General features: G+C 45.0%; 1 protein-coding gene across 2 annotated transcripts in view; it reads left to right on the top strand.

Moving 5' to 3' along the window:
* LOC131888412 (protein crumbs-like) overlaps positions 1-5,829 on the top strand; it is a 30,143-nt gene extending 24,314 nt beyond the window's left edge. The window contains exons 13-21 of one of the 2 annotated variants that reach the window (XR_009374099.1): positions 3-586; positions 665-1,817; positions 1,902-2,310; positions 2,386-2,975; positions 3,047-3,389; positions 3,457-3,753; positions 3,817-3,927; positions 4,270-4,609; positions 4,884-5,025. Coding sequence is in view for 1 of the 2 variants with exons in the window: in XM_059237261.1 (XP_059093244.1) it covers positions 3-586; positions 665-1,817; positions 1,902-2,310; positions 2,386-2,975; positions 3,047-3,389; positions 3,457-3,753; positions 3,817-3,927; positions 4,884-5,129 (3,733 nt within the window). In the remaining variant the exon portion in view is untranslated. Of the gene's footprint in view, positions 1-2; positions 587-664; positions 1,818-1,901; positions 2,311-2,385; positions 2,976-3,046; positions 3,390-3,456; positions 3,754-3,816; positions 3,928-4,269; positions 4,610-4,883 lie in introns of both variants that reach the window. The other variant, XM_059237261.1, reaches the window with a different exon arrangement.
* Positions 5,830-21,266: the final 15,437 nt, after the last annotated feature.

Raw genomic sequence — 21,266 nt, forward strand, 5'->3', positions numbered from 1 at the left:
AGGTCTGAGGGATACGAATTGCATATGAAGTTCCGAACAACTCTGGGCAATGGTCTTGTGGCCATTGGACAAGGCCTGACCCACTTCAGTCTTCAATTGCGCCAAGGAAAGTTGAACCTCCACTCGAACTTGATCAGCAAATATGAGGGTATTATCATCGGAGACCAACTCAACAATACCGAATGGCAAAAAGTGTATGTGGCCGTTAATTCCTCCCACTTGACCTTGGGCGTCAACGATCGATTGCAAGCGACCCAACCCATCAATCCAACTGGAGAGAACGATACCGTGTTTTTTAATACTTATTTGGGCGGGATCGTTCGAGATCAACAGATTTTGGCCAACAACGTGCCCTCCTTCACCGGATGCATCCAGGATATTGTGGTCAACGACATGAAAATCACAGAGGAAGATTTCAAGGATGGAGTTGGACGCGATGTAGAACAGATCAATACCACTCCCGGATGCCCAAGAGTTGAACAATGCGATCCGAACCCCTGTCAAAATAATGGATATTGTACGGATTTGTGGAGTGAGTACAAGTGCTCTTGTCATCGACCGTTCTTGGGGCCTTCCTGTCAATACAGTAAGAAGATGCTATTTTCATAGATTATTAACAGATCAACAAGCTTGGGGGGATACTAATCAATTCTCCGTATCCTAGATTACATTGGAGGCACGTTCGGTTACGAAAACACCACGGACAGTTTGGCAGTGGTGAATATCGATAATCCCCGAATCTATCGCTCGGTCGTGGACATCTCCATGTTTATCCGAACTCGAGAGAGTCAAGGTTTCATATTCTACATCGGCTCAGAAATCGATCACCCCACTCAATCATACATCACGGGAAGACTCTCGGATGGAAACCTGGTGGTCCACGTGTATTTTGATACCAAACCAGAGCGTTTCCAAGTTTATACGGTCAATCTTTCCGATGGATATCGGCACTTTATCCGTGTGGTCCGGATGAACAACTCTCTGATGGTCAAGGTCAACGAAACCGTGTCCATCAATCACGAGATTCCTTCTATTCGAGAGTTTGTGGCCAAGAAAGTCTACTTGGGCAATCTTCCCACCACTGAACCGATCACCAACCCGGCCACCACCTCCACCTCAGCCACAACCACCAACGAACTTGCTCAATTCGTAAGCGTGTCCAGAGATGACCCGACCACTTCGGGCTCCACCACAATAACCTCGTTTGCGGAGGAAGAAAATGCGACCAACGAACCCGAAGAAGACGAGCTGACCACTACCCTCGCCTCGAACGAGGAACAACTCAACTCGGTCCAATCTGAATTCACCACATTGGTCTCTCCCAGATCGTTCTTCCCACCAGGAGAATCTGATCCCACAGATACATTAGTCTCTCCCTCCTCTGTCTCCGCATCGTCATCCACATCGTCGAGCTCATCTGAGGTACCTGAACCACCCACAAGCCCGAAATCGGCAATTGAGGAAAATCTCACCGAGGAATTCGGTCAAGAGTCCGAAACGCCCTCAGCATCACCGGTCATGGCTCAGATGCGATTTAGGCGACAAGCTACGACTGCCCCCCAACCCGCATTGCCCAACGAACGATCCCCACGCTACTTCAAAGGCATCATTCAGGATGTTCAAATCGGAGATGGTGGCAATGTGACCCGGATTGTGGAGCTGTTTCAGTTTGAATTCGAAGATGGAATTCACCATCCTAAATCAATTGGCCAAGTGTCGCTGGTGAGTGTGGAAAAGGGCGTGGTTTCAGACGACACCTGCTCTGTGGATCCTTGCCAAAATGGGGGTACTTGTGAAGTCACGTGGAACGATTACACGTAAGTCTTATACATACCTTTTGATGATGTCATACGATATTAGCTTGTATTCTTGAGGTGACTCGACCTATTTCTTACCCGTAGATGTAATTGTACCCCCGGATTCATGGGAAGGAACTGCGAGAAAATGGAATACTGTTATTGGTTTACCTGCCCTGGAAATAGTCAATGTGTTTCCTTGGACTACGGGCATGAGTGTATCAGTAATGCCACTTTCAACGGCGAGAACTCCACCCTGACTTATTCAGCCGTCTTCAACGTTACCGAAGAAGAACGTGTCACTCTTGGTCCATTACCCAACGAGGTTATGGCCGTGTTCCGTACCAAGTTCAACGGCACCCTCATTCATATCATCGGACTGAATGAAATGCAGGGCAAGGATATAAAGATTGGTGTTGCCGGTGAGCAGCTCGAGATCGATATTCCCGAACAAGGACCCGAAATCCGGACTGACGTGTTTGGCTATGGTGTCAATGACGGCAACTGGCACACGGTAAACCTTGTTTGTTTAAGGAGCACAGTTTCTATTAGCACGGGTCTTATTTTTGAATGCTTAACCACGTTGCAGGTCAAATTGATATTCGAGGCTGATGGTGTGGTCACGGCCTATCTTGACGACTCTCAAAGGAAAAAGCTTTCCTTGGACTCGTACGTGAATATGAGTACGTACTTGCCGCAAGCGGATGTGATTGTTGGATCAGGGCGAAGCTCTGCCCAACCCAATGAGCGAGATGCTTATGCCGTGGGCGTGACCGCTGAAGATTTCCCCATCGATGTCCGAGTGAGTCCCTTCTCCAATTCCATCGAAAACCATTACTTCCGCGGTTGTGTGGGGGAAGTTCGTGTAGCCGGACTATTGCTCCCCTTCTACACTGACGTGGAAATTAAGAATGTCACAACCAAACGACGATTCACCGTTGAATCCTCCGAATCCATTCATGAAGACTGCCAATTGTGTTACCAAGATGAGTGTATGAATGGAGGAGATTGCACAGATCCCAGCGAGATTTTCGAATGTTCGTGTCCTCGAGGCTTTGAGGATCCTTGGTGTAGCACCAATATCGACGAATGCACTGAGAGCCGTTGTATCAATGGCATCTGCATTGACGGCGTCGCCAACTACACGTGCAATTGCACCCCCGGATGGACTGGATGGCTGTAAGTAGCCTATTCAGCTTTTTTCTTCTTTCTCCAATATGTATCATGCTAATTGCCACCGTTTATCTCAGGTGCGATGTCGACTTTGACGAGTGTGTGGCGGCTCCATGCCAGAATGGCGGTATCTGCACTCAGACCATCCTACCGGGTAATTACACTTGTGAATGCTCCGACAAGTACATCGGCAAGGACTGCGAGGAGCTCAAGATCAAGACTTGCGATCAGAGACCGTGTCAAAACGGAGCCACTTGTCGTCCAGGGGCGAGTTATTTCTCGGGCTCAAACAACCAATATGTGTGTGATTGTACGCCTGGATTTAAGGGCGAGGATTGTGAGAAGGAGCGGGACTTCTGCGAGGAGCTCCCTGACTCTTGTCTCAACGGAGCCACTTGTATCTCGGACCATTCGCGACTTGTAAGTGAATGTTGACACGGAAGGATAGATTGAAGCTTCACCGAGACTGTCTTCGTTTTCTTTCTAGAATTACCGATGCAATTGCATGCCCGGTTTTACGGGTACCAATTGTGACGAAGATATCAATGAGTGTGCGTCTGAGCCGTGCCAGAATGGAGGCCAATGTTCGAATCAGGTGAACGCATTCGAGTGCAATTGCAATGGAACCGGGTTCCGTGGACAAACGTGCTCGGAAAACATCAATGAGTGCTTGGCTAATCCTTGTGTTTATGGAGACTGCCGAGACACGTTGGGGAGTTACGAGTGCCAATGTAATGCCGGATTCTGCGGCACTAACTGCCAAAGAAGCAATCCATGTTTGGAGGTATGTTCGAACTTGAAGTTTCTCGTTACCTATTTTAAAAGTGATATCGATGCTTATCTTTAGGATGTTGACCTATGCTTCAATGACGGTGTATGCGTCCCGGCTTGTGATGAAGAGCCTTTCTACACTTGTAATTGCACCCAGGATTGGACCGGCTTGAATTGCACCCAGCAGGTAATGAATGAATATTCGGAATAATCGGAAATAATCGACGGATTCGTGAATTTGGCCAAAGGAATTTTAATGAAATGCCAAGCAATCTGACAAGACTGGCATCTTTCTTGAGCAATAACTCTTACGATAGTCCAAGTTTCTATTGTCGCTGAAATAAGTGTATATTGTCCTTAATCATACATATGATTATATGTACGAATTGGGGGAAAAACTTCAAATTTGGGGAGACTGCACCGGTATATCCCCTGTGGCTTCAAGCTTTCGTGATGAGCGCATGCCTATGGGGTTCCCCGAGAAATATGTAAACCATTCGATTCCCTCTACCATCGTGATTCTGTTCAGGCTGCTCGTCGTGCTGGTGATATCGCCTTGATTGTGGGCCCCGTGGTGGGCGGGCTCTTGTTCATTGCCATCATGGGCTTGCTGATCTTCCTGGTCATGGCACGGAGGAAGCGCAAGTCCGAAGGGAAATATAAGCCCGCCTCCCAAGAGCTTACATCGCCCCGATTACAACTGGACAATATTATCAAACCCCCGCCGGAGGAGAGGTTGATCTAGAGGTTGATGATTCCACTACCACCACCACCATCACTTCCACACCGTGTGCCTAAATATTATCCACAATCTCGACTGTGATACGCTTACCCTAACAAAAACCACTCCCACAGAGTCTCCCCTCTTGGTACGCCCCCTTCCCCATAAAGTATTGCTATTATCACAGCCATCTGGATTTACTTTGGTTCTCTCGCTTATTTCACCTTATTTTGGTTTTGGGTTGGAAACTTACGCACAGCTTGCGGTTGGTTGAATTGCACGTTTCTACGGTTTGGGCATGATTCATTCACTCACAATTCCCTCCACCTATTGCATGCTTTGATCCCTAATGAAACGCATTTGGTTCACCATGAAGACACGCTTATGGTTCCCACGGATAAATATGATTCACATTCTTTCAGATTCCCGAACCGTCCCCATTGCCCACGAATGTCGGTGACGCTCGTCATCTGATCTACATTGGAGCCCCGCTCGTCGGTATTTTCATGTTCTTCGCTTTGGTCGCGTTGTTGGTCTTTGTGTCCATGGCCAAAAAGAAGCGATCACTCTACGGAACCTACAGCCCTCAGAAGCAGGAATTCAATGCTCCACGATTGGAATTGCAGGAGCTCAAGCTGAAATTGCCGCCAGAGGAGAGATTGATCTGAAAGGTCGATCCATTGTTCGGATTCGTCATGTATTATTCCCACATCAGAGCGAGCCCGTTGCCAAATAACCCACTACACAACGTCCCTCGTCTTCCTCATAAGGTCCTTTTAAATTCATGCTGAACCAGAAACCATTGATCCAATGCAGTTGCACCAGTGGCTCTGCTCTGTGTCGGAATGGTTTGAATTTTGGAACAAGTTCCTCGAAAAACCCCAAGATGTTGCCATACCTTTTTTGTACTTTTCCTTAGGAATCTCGCGTTTTCTATTGCCTTTTTGTGTGCCCATGATATCTATTAATCCCCACTTTCTCATAAGACCACTTGTCCATGGTAACAAAGCATTATCACCACCTATTGTCCCGTAATTGGGGCTTTTTTGTATCATCAGTTCATCACGTTTTATATTCCGCTAATCCAACACCACATGCACCCATTTATTGCTTGTCCATCTAACTGTCTCAATATTTAAGCAAAGTGATCAAAAAGCGTGCGTGCTATTAGGTTCTTGTAGCCCGGAGTACAAGAACTCAAAATTGAAGTCTATTTATACGAGATGCTCTCATTGGAACCGGATTTTGAGATCCGGTTCGTACTTCCAGATAGCATCCATGTCAACACTTGAATCATAGGTAGTGTGTCATCAAGCAACACGAATAACATTCCAAAATGAACAAAATAAAGCCATATTCTCAAAATCACCAACACGTTACTTATTTCTTTGCCAGTCCAACTGACCTCTCACTTGTTGACACACAATTTCCTGGCTTGCTTTTAAGCCTAATCATGCACCATCAGATACAAGAAACATGGAGCTTTTTGCGAACTTCTTCCACTCTACTGGGAATGTAATCCTTAGCACTTTTTTGTAGATGGTTGCAGTAAAATTCGGTTCAAGGACAACTCGATCCAACGGACAGCTCGACCATAGGCAACGTGATCCGGCGGACAATTGGGTCGAACTGTCCCCTGGGTCGAGTTGTCCGGTTACCATAAAATTCTAAGAACTTTGGACGGTCTTCCCGTCAAATATGGCCTACTGAATTGACAGGAGCCACTCTTACTGTCTCAAAATGTTTCCGTTAAAAGTAAGCCACGTTTGGTTACATTACATGTAACGTGGATCGTTTCTAAATGATGATGACAAAAGTTTAAGTAGCTCACCAACACTAAGCCAACGAATTAAGATTTTGATCATAAGTTTCGTTGGTTATCTTCAAGGCTCAGGTTTGCAAAAGCCTACTTGTTTGCACACCAAAGCCAGGTTTTGTCTGACTGGACATACTATTGTTGAAAGCGAGGAAAAAATTTGAGGGAAGTTCATTTTGGTTAGAAATAAGAGATATCTTTGTCGAATTTCAGGTTCTTCAAAGGGTTCCTGGAGTCAATAATTTTACGCTCGGTGATTTTGGTTTATGAATTGAGTTCTTTTCAACCGACAAATTTCAGTGATTGTCATTAGACAACAAATGATTTTATAGAAGATGAAATGGAAGATAATAGCGCAGTCATCTTTTGAGATCTTCGTAATGGTTTCATAGTTAGACAATATTAACTTTCATTTCAATACAACCCTTATTCTTACTACTTGGACAAACTAGAAATGATATCTATCTCTTGAAAAAAACCGGGGTCAAAATTCAAAATTGTTTTTTTTTGTGATCAAAGGAAGCTATTGTTATTACTAGTGACGGACCAAAATTTTGATATCATTTTCAGCGATACTTAATGAGGTTTGTGACGTTCAAAATTTGGCCCGCAGTTAAGTGGATTTTTGGTCAAGCTACTTTAGTTTTGAGTTGAACGCTCCTCAACCGAAACTTTTAGTTTCTATGTGGCTATGAAAGATTTGTAGTCCATCAATACAATTTACCTCAAACTTATTTCAGAACGGAATACAACTCATAAACAAAAGATCTGAATCATTTTTAGTGAATCATTGCAATCTGGCACATCCACTCACAGTGTTTCGCCCAAGTATTTTTGTATTCGCCTTTCGATTTCCATCGCATTTAAAGAATAGCTTACATTTCATCAAGGATGCAAATATTCCGACGGACTGTGCCTTTATTTATCACGTAACCTCATCACCACGCATTTCCGATTTTTTTTTTTGTCACTTTCCCTTCACTAAAGGCTAACGTCTTTTAAGTGGAAATTCATAACGTCACACATGCTCGATATTTTGAAAGCTTGTGGTCAAGAATGAGGCTCTAGGCTTACGGTAAACGAAAGTACAACAATGTTGGAGACCCTGGAGCGCTCTCCATCTTTTGACCAAGGGAGGCAATTTCCTTCCAAAATATGACATTTGGCTCGGTCTTTTGTTGCTCCCCAGGGTCGTACAATATCCGTACAATTTAGAGCAGTTCCCAATCGTAGTCTCCCCTTCACTATCCCGCGATCGCATCTTTTTACTATTCCTCACATCCCGGGCTTGTAGTGAAAATTTTCCTCCATATTCCTCTATCGCTCATCCATCTAAATGAAGTTCCTCTAAAATGTAGAAAAGGGTCTTGAGAGGAGAACCCACCCCCCCCACCCCCCACCCCTCCCCCGAAATATTCTATTGAGCCCATAATATTGGTTTCAAATTCCTCACTTCGTTTGTTGCAACATTGAGATAGTTAAGTTGTCTGTGAAACAGTTACCCTCCACCAGGTTAAGCCTCGAGTTCTTGGCAGAAGAGTCAGAGGACCGAAAAGTTGGAACAAAGAAAAGCCAAACTGTCATCTCCATCTGTGACTGTGCTCACTAATTCCCTGGATCCCTCCAACAGACAGCCTCCGAAGAGTCCCTTCAATTGCTCTTCCTGGGGTATGTTTTGGGGACAATTTTGATTCTTGATTCCCCACAAAACCTGTCATCTCGGACTGGCTTCCCCTGTCAACTAGAGTGAAAGTATAGAGAAAACGGGAAAGAAGTCCAGTAAAACACAAAGGAAAAATGTAAATTTTTCGGGAATTCCCAAAGCGTTCGATAGCTTGACAGATTCGGCCTCATAAATTTCACCATCAAGGTTCATCGTTGAAGGTTTTGCCGGGTGGAACTGGCTTGACTATCTGTCTATCTGTCTCTCGTGTCTCTGTGTCTGTCTGGCCGGTTTTGGTGGTGGGTGCTTCTCTCTTTTCTAATTTCAAATTTGTCACCAAATCTCATTTGGGATCAGCGGGACACAAATTCTTGTCAGCGGGGCAGAGATGCCCTCTTGGCCGATCGATTGGGCCAATGATCGATACCAAGCATAGATCAAGTTGAAAAGAGGATCTTTCCCATTTTGATATATATGTTGCATATATACTGTACTGTACCTTTTTCAAGTGGCTGATCGAAGTTTTAGGGATGTGACTAAAATTTGGTCCCTGATCCGTATTTGGAACACCATCATGATGCGCACCCGGTAGAAGAGTCACGAGCAAATTTATGGCATTAAATTGCAAATTGTGTTCTTGGTCTCTTGGGGATTTTTTTTCTCAGTCAGGTTTCATAATTCGATTTCACTCCTGTCTTTGCCAGACTTGCTCGGTGGAAAAAAAGGTGAAGGGTTGGACCACATGCTCCTTTGAGATGGAACCACCTCTCTTCCCAACGAAGGATCCGCAAATTCCAACCATGCAGTCATTCATATTTAGTTTGGACCGAAAAAACATGTCCGCATTGTGAATCAGGATATAAAATGGCTTACTTCCTTGAAAAGCTTGTCTAGGAATTTTATCAAACTCCATCTTTCTCGATTTGTTCTTAGTGGAGGTTGGCTAGAATTCCGTGGGGTGTATACGGTACACTGTGCGTGAGAGCCTTAGGGTATTTACCCAAGTTGGCTTTAGATAATGCAATGTTTGCTTTCTCTCGCTTTCGGCCACACTGTAGTCTTTAGTCCATCCCTCACAGAACCCCGTGGTCTCGAGGTGTGAGATGTGGATCATTGACTCGATCCCCTTTTATGTGGTCTATCCGCAAAGGCTGATGAACCTCTATAGCAAGCGTAGATTGATTCTTCAGAGCACCTTTTGGGTTAGTTGTCTTTACTGGCCAATCTAGATGAATGTGGCACACCCCTCTCGACTCTCGTGCACCTTACTCCGATCGAACTCGAGATCTGCATTAAAAGAGTAGCTTGGACACGCGTCCCATTGTTATTGAGATCCCTCCTCCTGCTCCCCTGATTTTCATCTTGGTCATCCGTGGAAGATTCTTCGCCATTGTTCAAGTCACCGTTGTCCAAAGCGAGAAGAGATCCCAATCATCAGATTATCGGTCCGACTCAACAGGAATGAAAACGTTACAGAGAGAGAGCCCACAAAAGGAGTGGCACGGCTGAATGGGACCAATAACTCGGCCACACTTTGGGGGCGAATTCGGAATTTTCCAATGTCTACATCTTGAGCATGAGCATTGTGACCAACCACATTGCCAGCTCATCAAGAGAATGTGGTCAACGGGTTTTATGAAGATTGGAATCGTGCGTATTCATGTATGGATCTCCATGGTCCGATTCAGAGAGGGATCAGAAAGGGACGTGGGCTACGGTAGCGTTTCTAATAAATGCCAGGGGATAAATGAGTCAACAGCCACGAAGCGATCGTCATGGTCTCTAATAAAATGAGTTGAAACCATCAATTGTGGTCTTGGCTTCTGTGGAACGCGTCAAAATCGTCATTCTTCCCAGTTCGAGCCCAGGACTATCTGTTCGCATTTGTCCCAGGGTAAAAAAGATGGGATTCATCCTTAGCCCAAAGCGGACCCCGCCATTTCGCTCGCTTTTCACGAAAGCCAATGAATTGAATGGCCCGGGCAGATCCAAAAGGGAAAGCGATGAAAGGGTGACGAAAGAATTGAATTAATTTTATTGATTGGTGGTGCCACTCCCGCCCGGATTATGAGTTGGGCTCGCATTTGGGGCGAAGGATAAAAACCACCCCTTCTCGTTCTATTCACTGTCTATTTGCTTGTCTGCACCACCATGTTCAAAATACCCAGAGCAGTTGGCTTCATCATCTTCTACAGTACTGTGGGTATCTGTCTACTATTTGGTAGATTTTGACACAATAAGATTTGATTCGAAACCCCAATCGAGCCGCAAATTGTTCAGCCCATACAAAATGGCGTCAAAATCTGAGAATATATTGAAGATGAACGTTAGCATTTGTTAATTCCTATTTCTAATACTGCGATACAAACTTCTGCTTTTTAGTATTAAATCACAGGTGTCTTTCGAATTTTCAGATTCTCGTAAGCAGGACGTACTTCTCCATAATATGAAGATTGAATTAATTAAAGGAAAGGAAAAATGTTTTCCTTTCGGCTCGAGGGATCCCATTAAAAGTAGGCAGACACTTAAGGACCTGATTTGATTTCACCATCAATGTTTCTCGCCGACGCTTCTGCCCGGAGAGCAAAAAGTCGCCAAAGCAATCAAGCTAATCTGGCTTCAATTGACCTCAACCATTTATCTCAGGGGTGTTGGTGGGTACTCGTACCTCGTCCACCACGCAAGCCACAACGCTCTGGCACTCAATGGCAATGATCGGTTGGTTGCCTTCAAGTTGGTAATGCCGGATGGTTGGTTGGTTGGCCAAATGCCTTGCGCCTTTCCTAACACAGCTTGAACCCAAGATGACCGTCCTCATCTCATCATCAACGATTAATTCTCCTTCTTGAGCACGAGTCGGCCAAAAATCGATTTCCAACACAGACAGGATTTTCGAGTGAAAATTTGGGTGACGTAACCGAATCCGGAACTGCTCCTGCCCGGATCTACCTTAAATAACAGTATGTTAATGCAATGTATTGAATTAGCTTACGCAGAATATGTTTTCACAAATGTGAAAGCGCCACGTTCGAGTGCATCAGATGGCAATGTTAAATGATTTTTCATGACAGTGCATCCACGGGGGTGAGTGAGAGTAAATCAAGGTGTTTCGTATACCTGAGAGGCGGGTCCGAGAATCGATTAGCGTGAGGCGATAGATCTTGATCGAAAAATGAGATCATTTGGTCATGGTGAAAGTAATTGGGAGATGATAGATCACACAAATTCAAAACCCAGTTTCTCCTCCATCATCGTAATCCAAGTCATAGGGATCCTCCTTCCGCTCTAATCCGACCGTGATGTTGTTCTTAGAAAGTGGAAGATCCAGTCGATGGAGGATAAAGCAGTATACCAACCGTATTTTGGACGTGGGATTCGAGGTGGCGTCTCCGTCCACGTATTTGATCAAGTGGGCGGGCGTATTTATCCACTGGGATTTCATGAACGTACTACATAGCTCGTAGACTGTACATCTACATGTAACGTTGATAGCCGTCAAACGGGGTTCTTAATCCGAAAGAGACTCTTGTTTTGTAAGTCAACTTCTCAAACCCTGTCACTCCATTCCTTAATTGAAAATCTCTCTCTGCCACTCTAAGCGAGGACTCCCTCACTTCGTTGGTTGGGTTTGGTTTGGTTGGGTAGCCGATTCATTTGAGTCTGATTTTGCTTTCCAATGAAGTTACAGGCTATGGGCTCGGCGGCGGATAAAGAGTATTGAATGCAATTCGAGTCCCTTGGAGTTTGAAGGCAGAGATGGAAAAGCCTGTTGGGAGAGATAAAGGAAAATTAAACCATTTCAGCCCCATACCAATCCCCCCTATCTTGTTTTTCCTCATCTAACCTGAGCAGCTGACTGTTTGCTTGTCCCCAGGAAGATATTTTCGTCTCCCTCATATGCAAAGTAGCTGTCTCTATCTTTCTTCCACGCGACGACTCCCTTGAATGGAACCCATCCAAGAGGGAACACTCTTAGTTCTAGTTCCGCCACTTGTCTCGTATTCTGGGCTTCATTCGTTGTGGTCCAATGGGGCGTTCTCTCTTGGCAAATGCTTCCGCCCTCAGGGTGGCCGGGAACCGCCAAGCACAATCTATTCGGTTTTGTAGGCTCCTGAATGCAGTAATATTTATTTTTTTATCTCGAGCTAAAAATATAAAGTCCATCATCAGTTTATAAAAGCGCAGGGATGATAACATGGTCTTGGCCTACGACAAATCGAATTCCGGCAGCCCTGATGAGTTGTTGTGTTCAGAATCGTGAAATGGGACAAAAGAGACATCTTGTTTCTCGCCTTGTTTGTTTGAAATTTTAGGCCATAAATCAAGGACTTGTGCCAGACCAAATGGCCCCAACGGGAATCGCTCCTGATGAAGAGCTATTCCATGAATTATCATCTCTCATCTCCACTTTGAAGACGCAATTGAACCAAAACATCCCAATTCTCGAGGTGTGAGACCTAGTCGTCATTGAGGTCCCATCCATCCATCCATTTTGTCGCGTGTGAATCGTGATTCCTCTACTCTGGACATGACATTTGAATGAACATAACCCAAAAGGGCCATCCAGTGGGCTTTTGGGGATGTGGTGGGTTATTCAGAAAGAACTACTACTGCCGCCGTTATCAGCATATCCCTTCCGGGTGAAAGCTCCCCGCTCTGCTGAGAGTGAGGATCTGATTGCGAGCATAAACTGTCTTTTGAAGGGCGATCAAGCATCAAATATGAAGTGGAACGTCTCCAAAACACACGAATGCACAATTGTGTGGGGTTTCAAACCGAGTTAATCAAGAACATTCCAGGATCCCATTCAACACAAGGTATCCTGCTTTCTTGTTGTAGGATCCAATCAAAGACTGGATCAAATTGATGTGGAATTTACGCCGCCTCAACATGGAGACCATTATTTCCCGTCGTGTTCGGAACCGAGTTTGCACATGAAATGAAATGCAAGTGAAGGTAAGTCGATCTTGTGGTTGTGCTCTTTATCTGATGGAAGCCACAATAATGAGAATACGGAACTTTGTGTCAGGGACGAGGGTGAAAATGACAGTGTATGGTTTCGTTTTGGGGATCAAAAACTGAAATTTGATCGTGATGGCGTGTCTCCTGCGTTTCCCCTTGGCTGGAGTGGTATGAGGGGAATGGAATGGCATGTTAAAAGAAAAAAAGAAGTGATGACACCTTTTGTGGAGGATTTGCTTTCCACTTGATTGGCTTTGATGCAAACTGACAGATTGGGTGTTGAACTGGAAATGACATCTGGTCTCACAATTGGCACCCACCCTGAAAGAACAAGAGGCTGAAGAACAGTGAGGGGAAATGAGGAAACAAAAGGCCACGGACTCTCTATATTAAGGTCGTCCCGGTGAGTGTGTGCATGGCATTGAAGAGCAGACCTTGGTCGTCTGTCCAGATATCAAAGTACATGGTGCATTCACTTCCTGGTTCGAGGTACGGGTTATTTCGGGAACGTGTGCCTGCCCGGAGAGTGCACCGAGCTATCTCATAAAATTTGCGTCATTGTATGAATAAGTAGCAAAATTTTCAAGAGGTTATCAAGAGATTCGTCCCATTCAGAGTGGGCGCAGCCGTTCGCGGAACTCGCCATGCCTACCTCTCTCGTGGCGCCTTATCAGAATTATGTGTGTGTGATGGTGTGTGTGTGTGAGAAAGAAAAGAGAGAGAGAGAGAGAAGTGCGTGCTGTATGCATACCTAAGTAGTTGGATGGTTGGAGAGTCTCGACTCCCCTAAAAGCCCCATTCACCGCCACTACCACAATCTGCCGTCATCGTAGACGACGCCGACGACATTTGGGAAGTGCAATATTATCATAATGAAAACAGCACACTGTCATTGAGAAAAGGCTGCAACCTTGACCTCGAAACGAGTGAACAGACGAAAAATGAATAGTCCATCGTTGTCGTTTTAAGTGCTTCAAAACGGCAAACATCCTTTCAGTTCGATTCAATGACTCATCCGCTCTCTCCACCATTTCTGCTTGGTTGAAAGTCGAATGACAATGTGGTTCTTGAAATCTATCTTTGTACTGGTTCAGAAGTGATTTACGAGATTTGTCAAAACGACTGAACTGAATTTCCATAAGCCCGATGGGAAGAGAATTCAGCTTTGATTCGGCTTGGGTCGGCCGAATGAGGTGTCTTTTAGGGTCATTTCCTAATCTTTAGAGCTCAAACTTGTACCGGGGTGCTGACTGGTGAGTGTGTTCGAACCAGGTCGGACTTCCCACCGGTTTGAAGGTGTTCAAGGCACTACCCCCATCTCAGAACGGACTGAGTTATGTGAGGTGCGAATCGGGGTGAGAAGGTTGGAGGTCGCGACGTGGTTCGCGTTGTCTTGGTTGGGCTTCCAAAGCTCCGAAGTCACTTCTGATTGGTGAGGTGCAGGTGGATCCCTGCTGGGATCAGAAATTGGACCAGCCTGAGACCTGGCGCCTCAAAGTCTACAAGAAAGGAGTTATTGTTTGAACACAACCATTAGGAAAGCAATAAGTCCAAACCCATTTCGGCGGCCAAGACCCATAAAGCTACGCGCGGACAGAGATCAAGCGGTTGAGTGAGTGAGTGAGTGAGTGAGTGAGTGAGTGAGTGAGTGAGTGAGTGAGTAAGTAAGCGAGTGAGCCTAAAAAGATCGGAGCCAAAGCTGCCGCATCACGATCCCCACTTGGCAAGTCAGCAAGACAACCCCCAAACACTCAGTGGGCGGTGCTACATCGGGATGGCTTGAATTTGAACTTAAAAGTGGACTCGTGTGATTCCATCGTCCGATCTCTTTCAACGGATAGATAAATACCGGCTTCATAGAACTACTGGCCCGAAACACTCCTCCCTCAGACCCGCCTCACTGAGGCTAATTGATTCCATGGTTTGTTCTTTTCATCAAGCACTTTGCTCGAGCCATCACGGTCTTCTCGCCGTCTGCCCACAGGTCACCCTGATGAGTTTATAATTGTTGGGCAAATAATGGCCACCATTATCAGACTGAACGGGGGTAAAAAGTTTGCAGTCAGTCAGTGCCCAGGCAATTATCATCATCATTCAGTGGTAAGAGTTCAGCTCCCAGATGAATGCCGAGAATGTACGACATAATCATTGTTGCCGGGATCATGTATTGTCTAATTAATCTTTTTTGTTTGTGTTTGTGATTTGTACCTCATAGAAAGTAGGTTTTTGAAATTCTTGAGCTCAAAGAGATTCGGTGAGCCTTTTCGAAATGGTTAATTCAATTTCCTCATTTGGCAAAGGGACATGGATGGAGCGGATATACGAGAGATATTGGAAGCGTTTCAAATGGATCCTGTAACTTGCACAACCCCATGACTGGCTGGCTTGGCCCGCTGGCTTGGCCCACGGGTCTTCAAGTGCATTGAGGGAGCAGGGGATTTTTGTCATCGGGGATCTGAGCGAACGAGTAAAACCAAGTGTGTTGGAAGATATGTGAATGTATGAGATACGCTTTCTTTCACAAATGACGGGAGAGATGAGAAGCAAAATTGCACTGGCAAGAGCTTCGTACACATCCATCCATCCAACGGGAGCGCGGCATGTCCGGCACTAAATTCCGCGCTCCATGGCCAATCTCGGACATTAATTCAATTTGACTTTCATGATGAATGGACACGATTTTGAGCCCCACCACGATCCTTTATTAAATCGAAAGAAATGGAGGCTATCCATTAAAAAAACTAGATGGACGAAAATCCCGAGATGTAGATGTGCTTTTAGCACGGCGGCGAAGTTCGCCATTGCAGAGGGTCTAAAGGGAGGAAGCCTTCAGAAAAATTTGAGCGGAAAGGATCAGGTTGTTTGCTGAAAAGGGGGAGGAAATGATGGAGGGGAAGCAACCCACCACAAAGCCAACCCCAAAGCAAGAAGAGGAACCACCAGAAATGATGACTGCTGCTATGTTGTTGGCTGCTGGCCCCCACGAGTTTGATCAAGTAATCTAGTTAGATGCGGTGACTTAGATACGCTTGGGTGGCAGGTTCGCCAACATGGATGGAGAGCATTGAGCATGCATTTCTACGTGCCCTGCAGAACACTCGACACTATTGAAGAGCAATTTGGGTTCGTCGGGGTTTTTAATGAAGCTTGAGTCGACCCATTGATTTGATTTCAGGTCGGTTTTGTAATTAATTGTATTTGGTTCTATAAACGATTTGCATTGGAGTGTCAAGGAAGCTTGAGTCGACCCATTTTGAGTTTCCATGGGTGGATCACATCTGGTGTCATGTGTTTAGTTTTCCTCAACAATAGCTGCGTATTGGCAAACTGAACTGACTAGTTCTCCCTTGGTCTTCTGGGGGTAATGCCAACTTTACCAACGTCATATTGAACAAGGATCAGAGCTGTCGAAATCTGGTTAGTCGCATCGGACTACGTGCGAGCACGGGTGGAACCAATTGACAAACATCAACCGCATTGATGACGAGGGCAACATAAACATGGGGGGGGGGGAAGTGGCTCTTCAAACCGTTTAAATGACGTCTTCCTTCCGAACGGTTCTTCATTATCATCATCATTATCATCGTCGTCCCCATTCTTCCCGTTCACATGTTCTTTGTTGTGTGATTGTGTGCGTGTGTGCGTGCCGAATGCGAGTGACCACACAAGGAAAACTTTTTGAGATCAAAAGGCATCATCACATTGTCGAAAGGCTAACGGCACTTGAGTGTGCGATGATGGTAACAGAACGTTCTGTGGATTCTGTGGATTCTGTAGGTCCGAAGCGAAGAGGAACGATCGCGAGGGGATCATTTATTTCTCGCTGACTTCCATTTGAGGTTGCTTTGAAGAATGATTGTCGATGGTCGTGTGGAACTTGGGACTTCATTTATCAGCCATCAACATGTCCACCAAAAGGTACTCAATAGCTAAGCCCGCGAGAGACAGATTTTGGGGTTCTTTTTCCACTGATTCTTGCGTCCGCTTTGATGTGCTAAAACAATCCATCTCCGGTCTTTCTTCTTCCCCAGATCAAGAGAAATGCGACCAAAGAGAAAGAGCGGTGGCAAAAACACCTCTTTTTACTTGATGATGGCGTCCGTTTGTGGAACTTTGGCACTATCCACTCCTTGATTAGATGTCCTAGATCTATCTTTGAAGCCAATAAGGAACCATTTGAACGTACTATCTGGCTTGGACCAGACGCATAACTTTCGACACTTTATAACTCCTCTGTGGCTGCTTATTAAGCCCTACTTAGACCAAAGACCCTTGAGCAACACCAATCTGCTTTCATTAGGTACGAACCAGAGTTCTCGATATGGTGATACGGACAGACCCTTCCCGGGCAATAAAAATGCGCCTTGCATGTTCAATGTTTTCCAATCCCATATTCTAGCCCCCTATGTCACCCCGACTCTAACAGACATTCTGGGGAGCTCATAGGGGTTATTATCTTTGGGGTGGACCGAAGAAGGTGTATTTATGAGCACATTGAGGTGTCAGCACGTGTCATTGTCTTGCGAGCAATTTTACGGGTCCAAATTCTATGCAAACACCCCCAGCCAGCAGCTCCCATCTCTATGCTCAACAACGCAACAACAACCACTACAACCACTCTAGGAACTCAGCAACCAATTTTCTGGGCACCCCTTTTTTATTGAGGTTTGTGTCAGGGTGTCTCTGGCACCTCAGGTGGGCGGAGTTGAGAACAAGGTCGATTGGTTTTGGCTCGCAACCCAAGTCTAAATCGAAGACGGTATTTATGACCAAAAATAATAGGCTTACGTCAAGAGCACCACACACACACGCACACACACACACACTGAAATGCACTCATTAAACCTGATGTGATTCTCCACAAGAGCACTGAGTCCAAACCGAACTCAATGAGTGAGTAGAATGGGGAGGTCAAGTCAATAATGAGGATCAGACGTTGGTGATGAAGTCACCCTTTCAACGCCTGACAGGGCCACCCATTAATCTTGCCTCATGATCAAGATCATCATCGGTTTATACACACACAAATCCAAACTTCCAATCAACGTAGATGCACCTTCCAGTCACACTGAGGAGAATATACCCAGTTCGAGCGCCAGGATTCACTACCACGTGGTACCGGGTTTTGTCAGTGATTTTAGAGTTTTGACTTCCCTCAGTGACCAAACACCTGAGTGGGAACACAAAAGCAATTCTCTACGAACCAATGGAGGACCGAGTGGGGAAGAAGAAAAAATTGAAACTAATTATCGGAGGATCGCTTGAACCGCGTTGGAGCGATTACTTGTCCTGAAAAACTGCCTAACGAGATTTCTCGTGGAACGCGTACGAAAGTTTGTGGTTTTTCTACAGAGACTCAGCTTTTTTGAAGTTTGAAAACTCGACACAAAACAAACGGTGGCGATGCATTGTTTCAGATTTTGGGAGACAGGATCGAGCCACTTGACCAATGAGCTAACGTTGGATTAAATATTTGTCTGCTGCCCTGGAATGCGGTCAAATTCTCGTCAAATATGTACAATTGTAACTATTTGTTATGTTGTGTATTTCAAAAGGGTTCTAATGCCTTTACTGGCATTCGAAGATGATACGAGTGGCAATTATTTATTTTGCAAAAGCTTTTGGAGACACTCGTAAAGCCCGTGCGATTGCATCCCCCGGTAAGGAAAAAAATGTGTGAGTCATTCTAGGAGTGCACAAGCGGGATGAAATCGAATTGAAATTTTATTACCCATTCAATTTGTTCTCGATTCTCTGGAATGCTTAGTGACAATTGTTCTACAATGGAAAAATAGGAACCAGATTCCAGCCAAACCATTTGTACGATTGCATGATTGAAACGAAGACTGACTGGCTTTTGTTATTCTAAACCTCAAGATCTCAGATATATTTTTTCTCTATATTTCATTAACAGTGAGAGCGCAATCCCGTTTTTCTGTGACTTGCTGTTTGTCTTTTTTGTTAAGGGAACTAGCAGCACTGCCTTTTTCAAACCCGTTCAATGAATGGTTCAACTCTGGGAGCAACTGAATCATTTGATTCGTTCCCATTATCGTTTGTCTTCTTATGGTCATCCAACAAATCGTTGTCGTTTTTGCTATGGCCTCTCTGTTTCTTTCGCTTTCTCTTGGTATTGGAATCATTTGTGCAGACAATGCACTCATTGAACAATGATGCATTCATTGACGTTTGAAGTCCAGGAGAAACACTCGCTCCAGAAAGCCGCTCGGAAGACGACCAGAGGCCGAAGAAAATCCGGGTGAACGATGATGATGCCTTGGAAAAAACACATTAATTCAGCACCCAACATGATTTACTGAGTCCAAGATGAGAACGAGGGGGTTGAAGATGGGCAACTCAGCCTCGAGATCTCCACCTTGGAAGGGATAACGGGAATAATGCATCCTCTCTCGAACTTGTTTTAACATTATTCCTATCTGGGAAGTACTCGCGCAATACGTTTCATGCTTGTACTTGTGCAGTGTATCCTTTATACGAGTGGAAGAGCTTTCTTTGATATGAGTGCAGCATGTTCAAATCAATTTGGTGACAGAAAACCGCCAGTCCGAAAGTGCTGATTTTGGGTGAGATCAATAGGAGTTGAAAGCCCAATGTGGGTTTGACTTTTGGGCTTGGTCTCCATTGTGTCCATTCGGAGCCATTCCGACTTCGAAACGCCATCGGAATTTTCCACTTCCACCGCTTTCAATCAATCTTGCCCGACGTCCAAGTAAGAAGAGAACGTTGAGCGTTTTGAATAAAGGGTAAAAAAGTGCAATGCACAATTCGTTTCTTTTGCCGCGGATCATTTATCTTTCACGATTTCCATCTATCAAACGGGATCGCTGGACACCGGAACAATTCCAAAGTGAACCCGTTCAATCGGAGACCGAGTCGACATCAGCACATTCGAAATTAAATTCTAACTCGCACTCCTTTAAATTTATGGTTGATTCATTTAGGTCGATCCCAAGAACCATTCAAATGAAACATATACGAAAGTCTAGGCGATAGTACAGCAAGAATGCAGTCAATACAGCCAACGTATACGTAAACGTGAGTCTGCGATGAAATGTGTATGATATGACATATGACCACATTCATAACATGCATTGAACTGACCTAAAATTTGGATGCTTAATAGCCTACACTTTCTCAAAGTGAACACGTTCCACAGCCCCAGTTAAAGCTTCATGGATCCTATTTGAGATGACGATCATCATCGTCCTCGCCGTCATGATGATGATGATGATATGTGCAATTCCATTGGAATAAGCAGAGCACACGCACAGCAAGAGATCTCCCGTTTCTTTCGTCAGAGCCTTTATTTTCCGACCATTTTGAAATGAACAATGGTTGGCCACGCGATCAACCGACTCTCTGCGAAAAGAACACCTCGCCGCGTTACTTGCTTACATCCAGTACTTGAACGGAATTCAACGGGGTTCTCATAGTCAGCGTTGGCCAATGCATCATGGTGCACGTACTTAGATCGGCAGACAAACAAACAGACACACAGACAGCCCCTGCTAAAAATGCTACCCCTCTCCATGAATGAAGAATAAGAGGCAGAGAAGGAGATTCCTGCCGATAAAAATTCACAGCAGAAGAGATACGATCAAATGATTCAAAATATCCCCCCCCCCTCTTTTCAACCGACCCGGTTGACTATTGGGCTAAGAAGGAGGCCGTCCACCCGGATGGATATGACTAAAACGTTGGGGGTGGGTGGCTGGTGGCTGTCAGATTTTGGAACCATTATTTTCTCGCTCTCGTTCCGGATCCTCGACGAGTTTGGGGTCGGACTGGCACCGTGCATCCCATTGAAAGCAGGATGAGGGATCAAGTAAATCCCTAAAAGTACACGGTGGGTTTATACGAAGTAACATGGTTGGATGAAATTGCCAAAGCACATTTTTGGCGTTATCTGATACAATAGAGTGGTATGATTAATCTCAGCAATTTCTTTGCGAATTAAAATGGCTTGCCGGGATTCCATGTTCCCACTGGAAAGCGGTATGATTGGTGTGCAACCTCCCTTAGGCTATCCTGGTGTGGCACAATATCTTGTTGAATATATGAACTTGACCAAATTTGAGCCCAAAACTATACTTAGGGAACTTAGGAGATATGTCCAAAGTTACGTAGGATACACTACATAAAATTCGAATTTTCGGCCTGCCCTTGTTCAGGTACATAAGCTTTTGACAATATAACTTTGAAGGGAACCACTTATTAGGTAATTGATCTGCTGTACGGCCAAGGCGGATGATACACTACATAAAATTCGAATTTTCGGCCTGCCCTTGTTCAGGTACATAAGCTTTTGACAATATAACTTTGAAGGGAACCACTTATTAGGTA

This window comes from Tigriopus californicus, chromosome 10 (assembly GCF_007210705.1).
Source record: "Tigriopus californicus strain San Diego chromosome 10, Tcal_SD_v2.1, whole genome shotgun sequence".
Classification (NCBI taxonomy): domain Eukaryota; kingdom Metazoa; phylum Arthropoda; class Copepoda; order Harpacticoida; family Harpacticidae; genus Tigriopus; species Tigriopus californicus.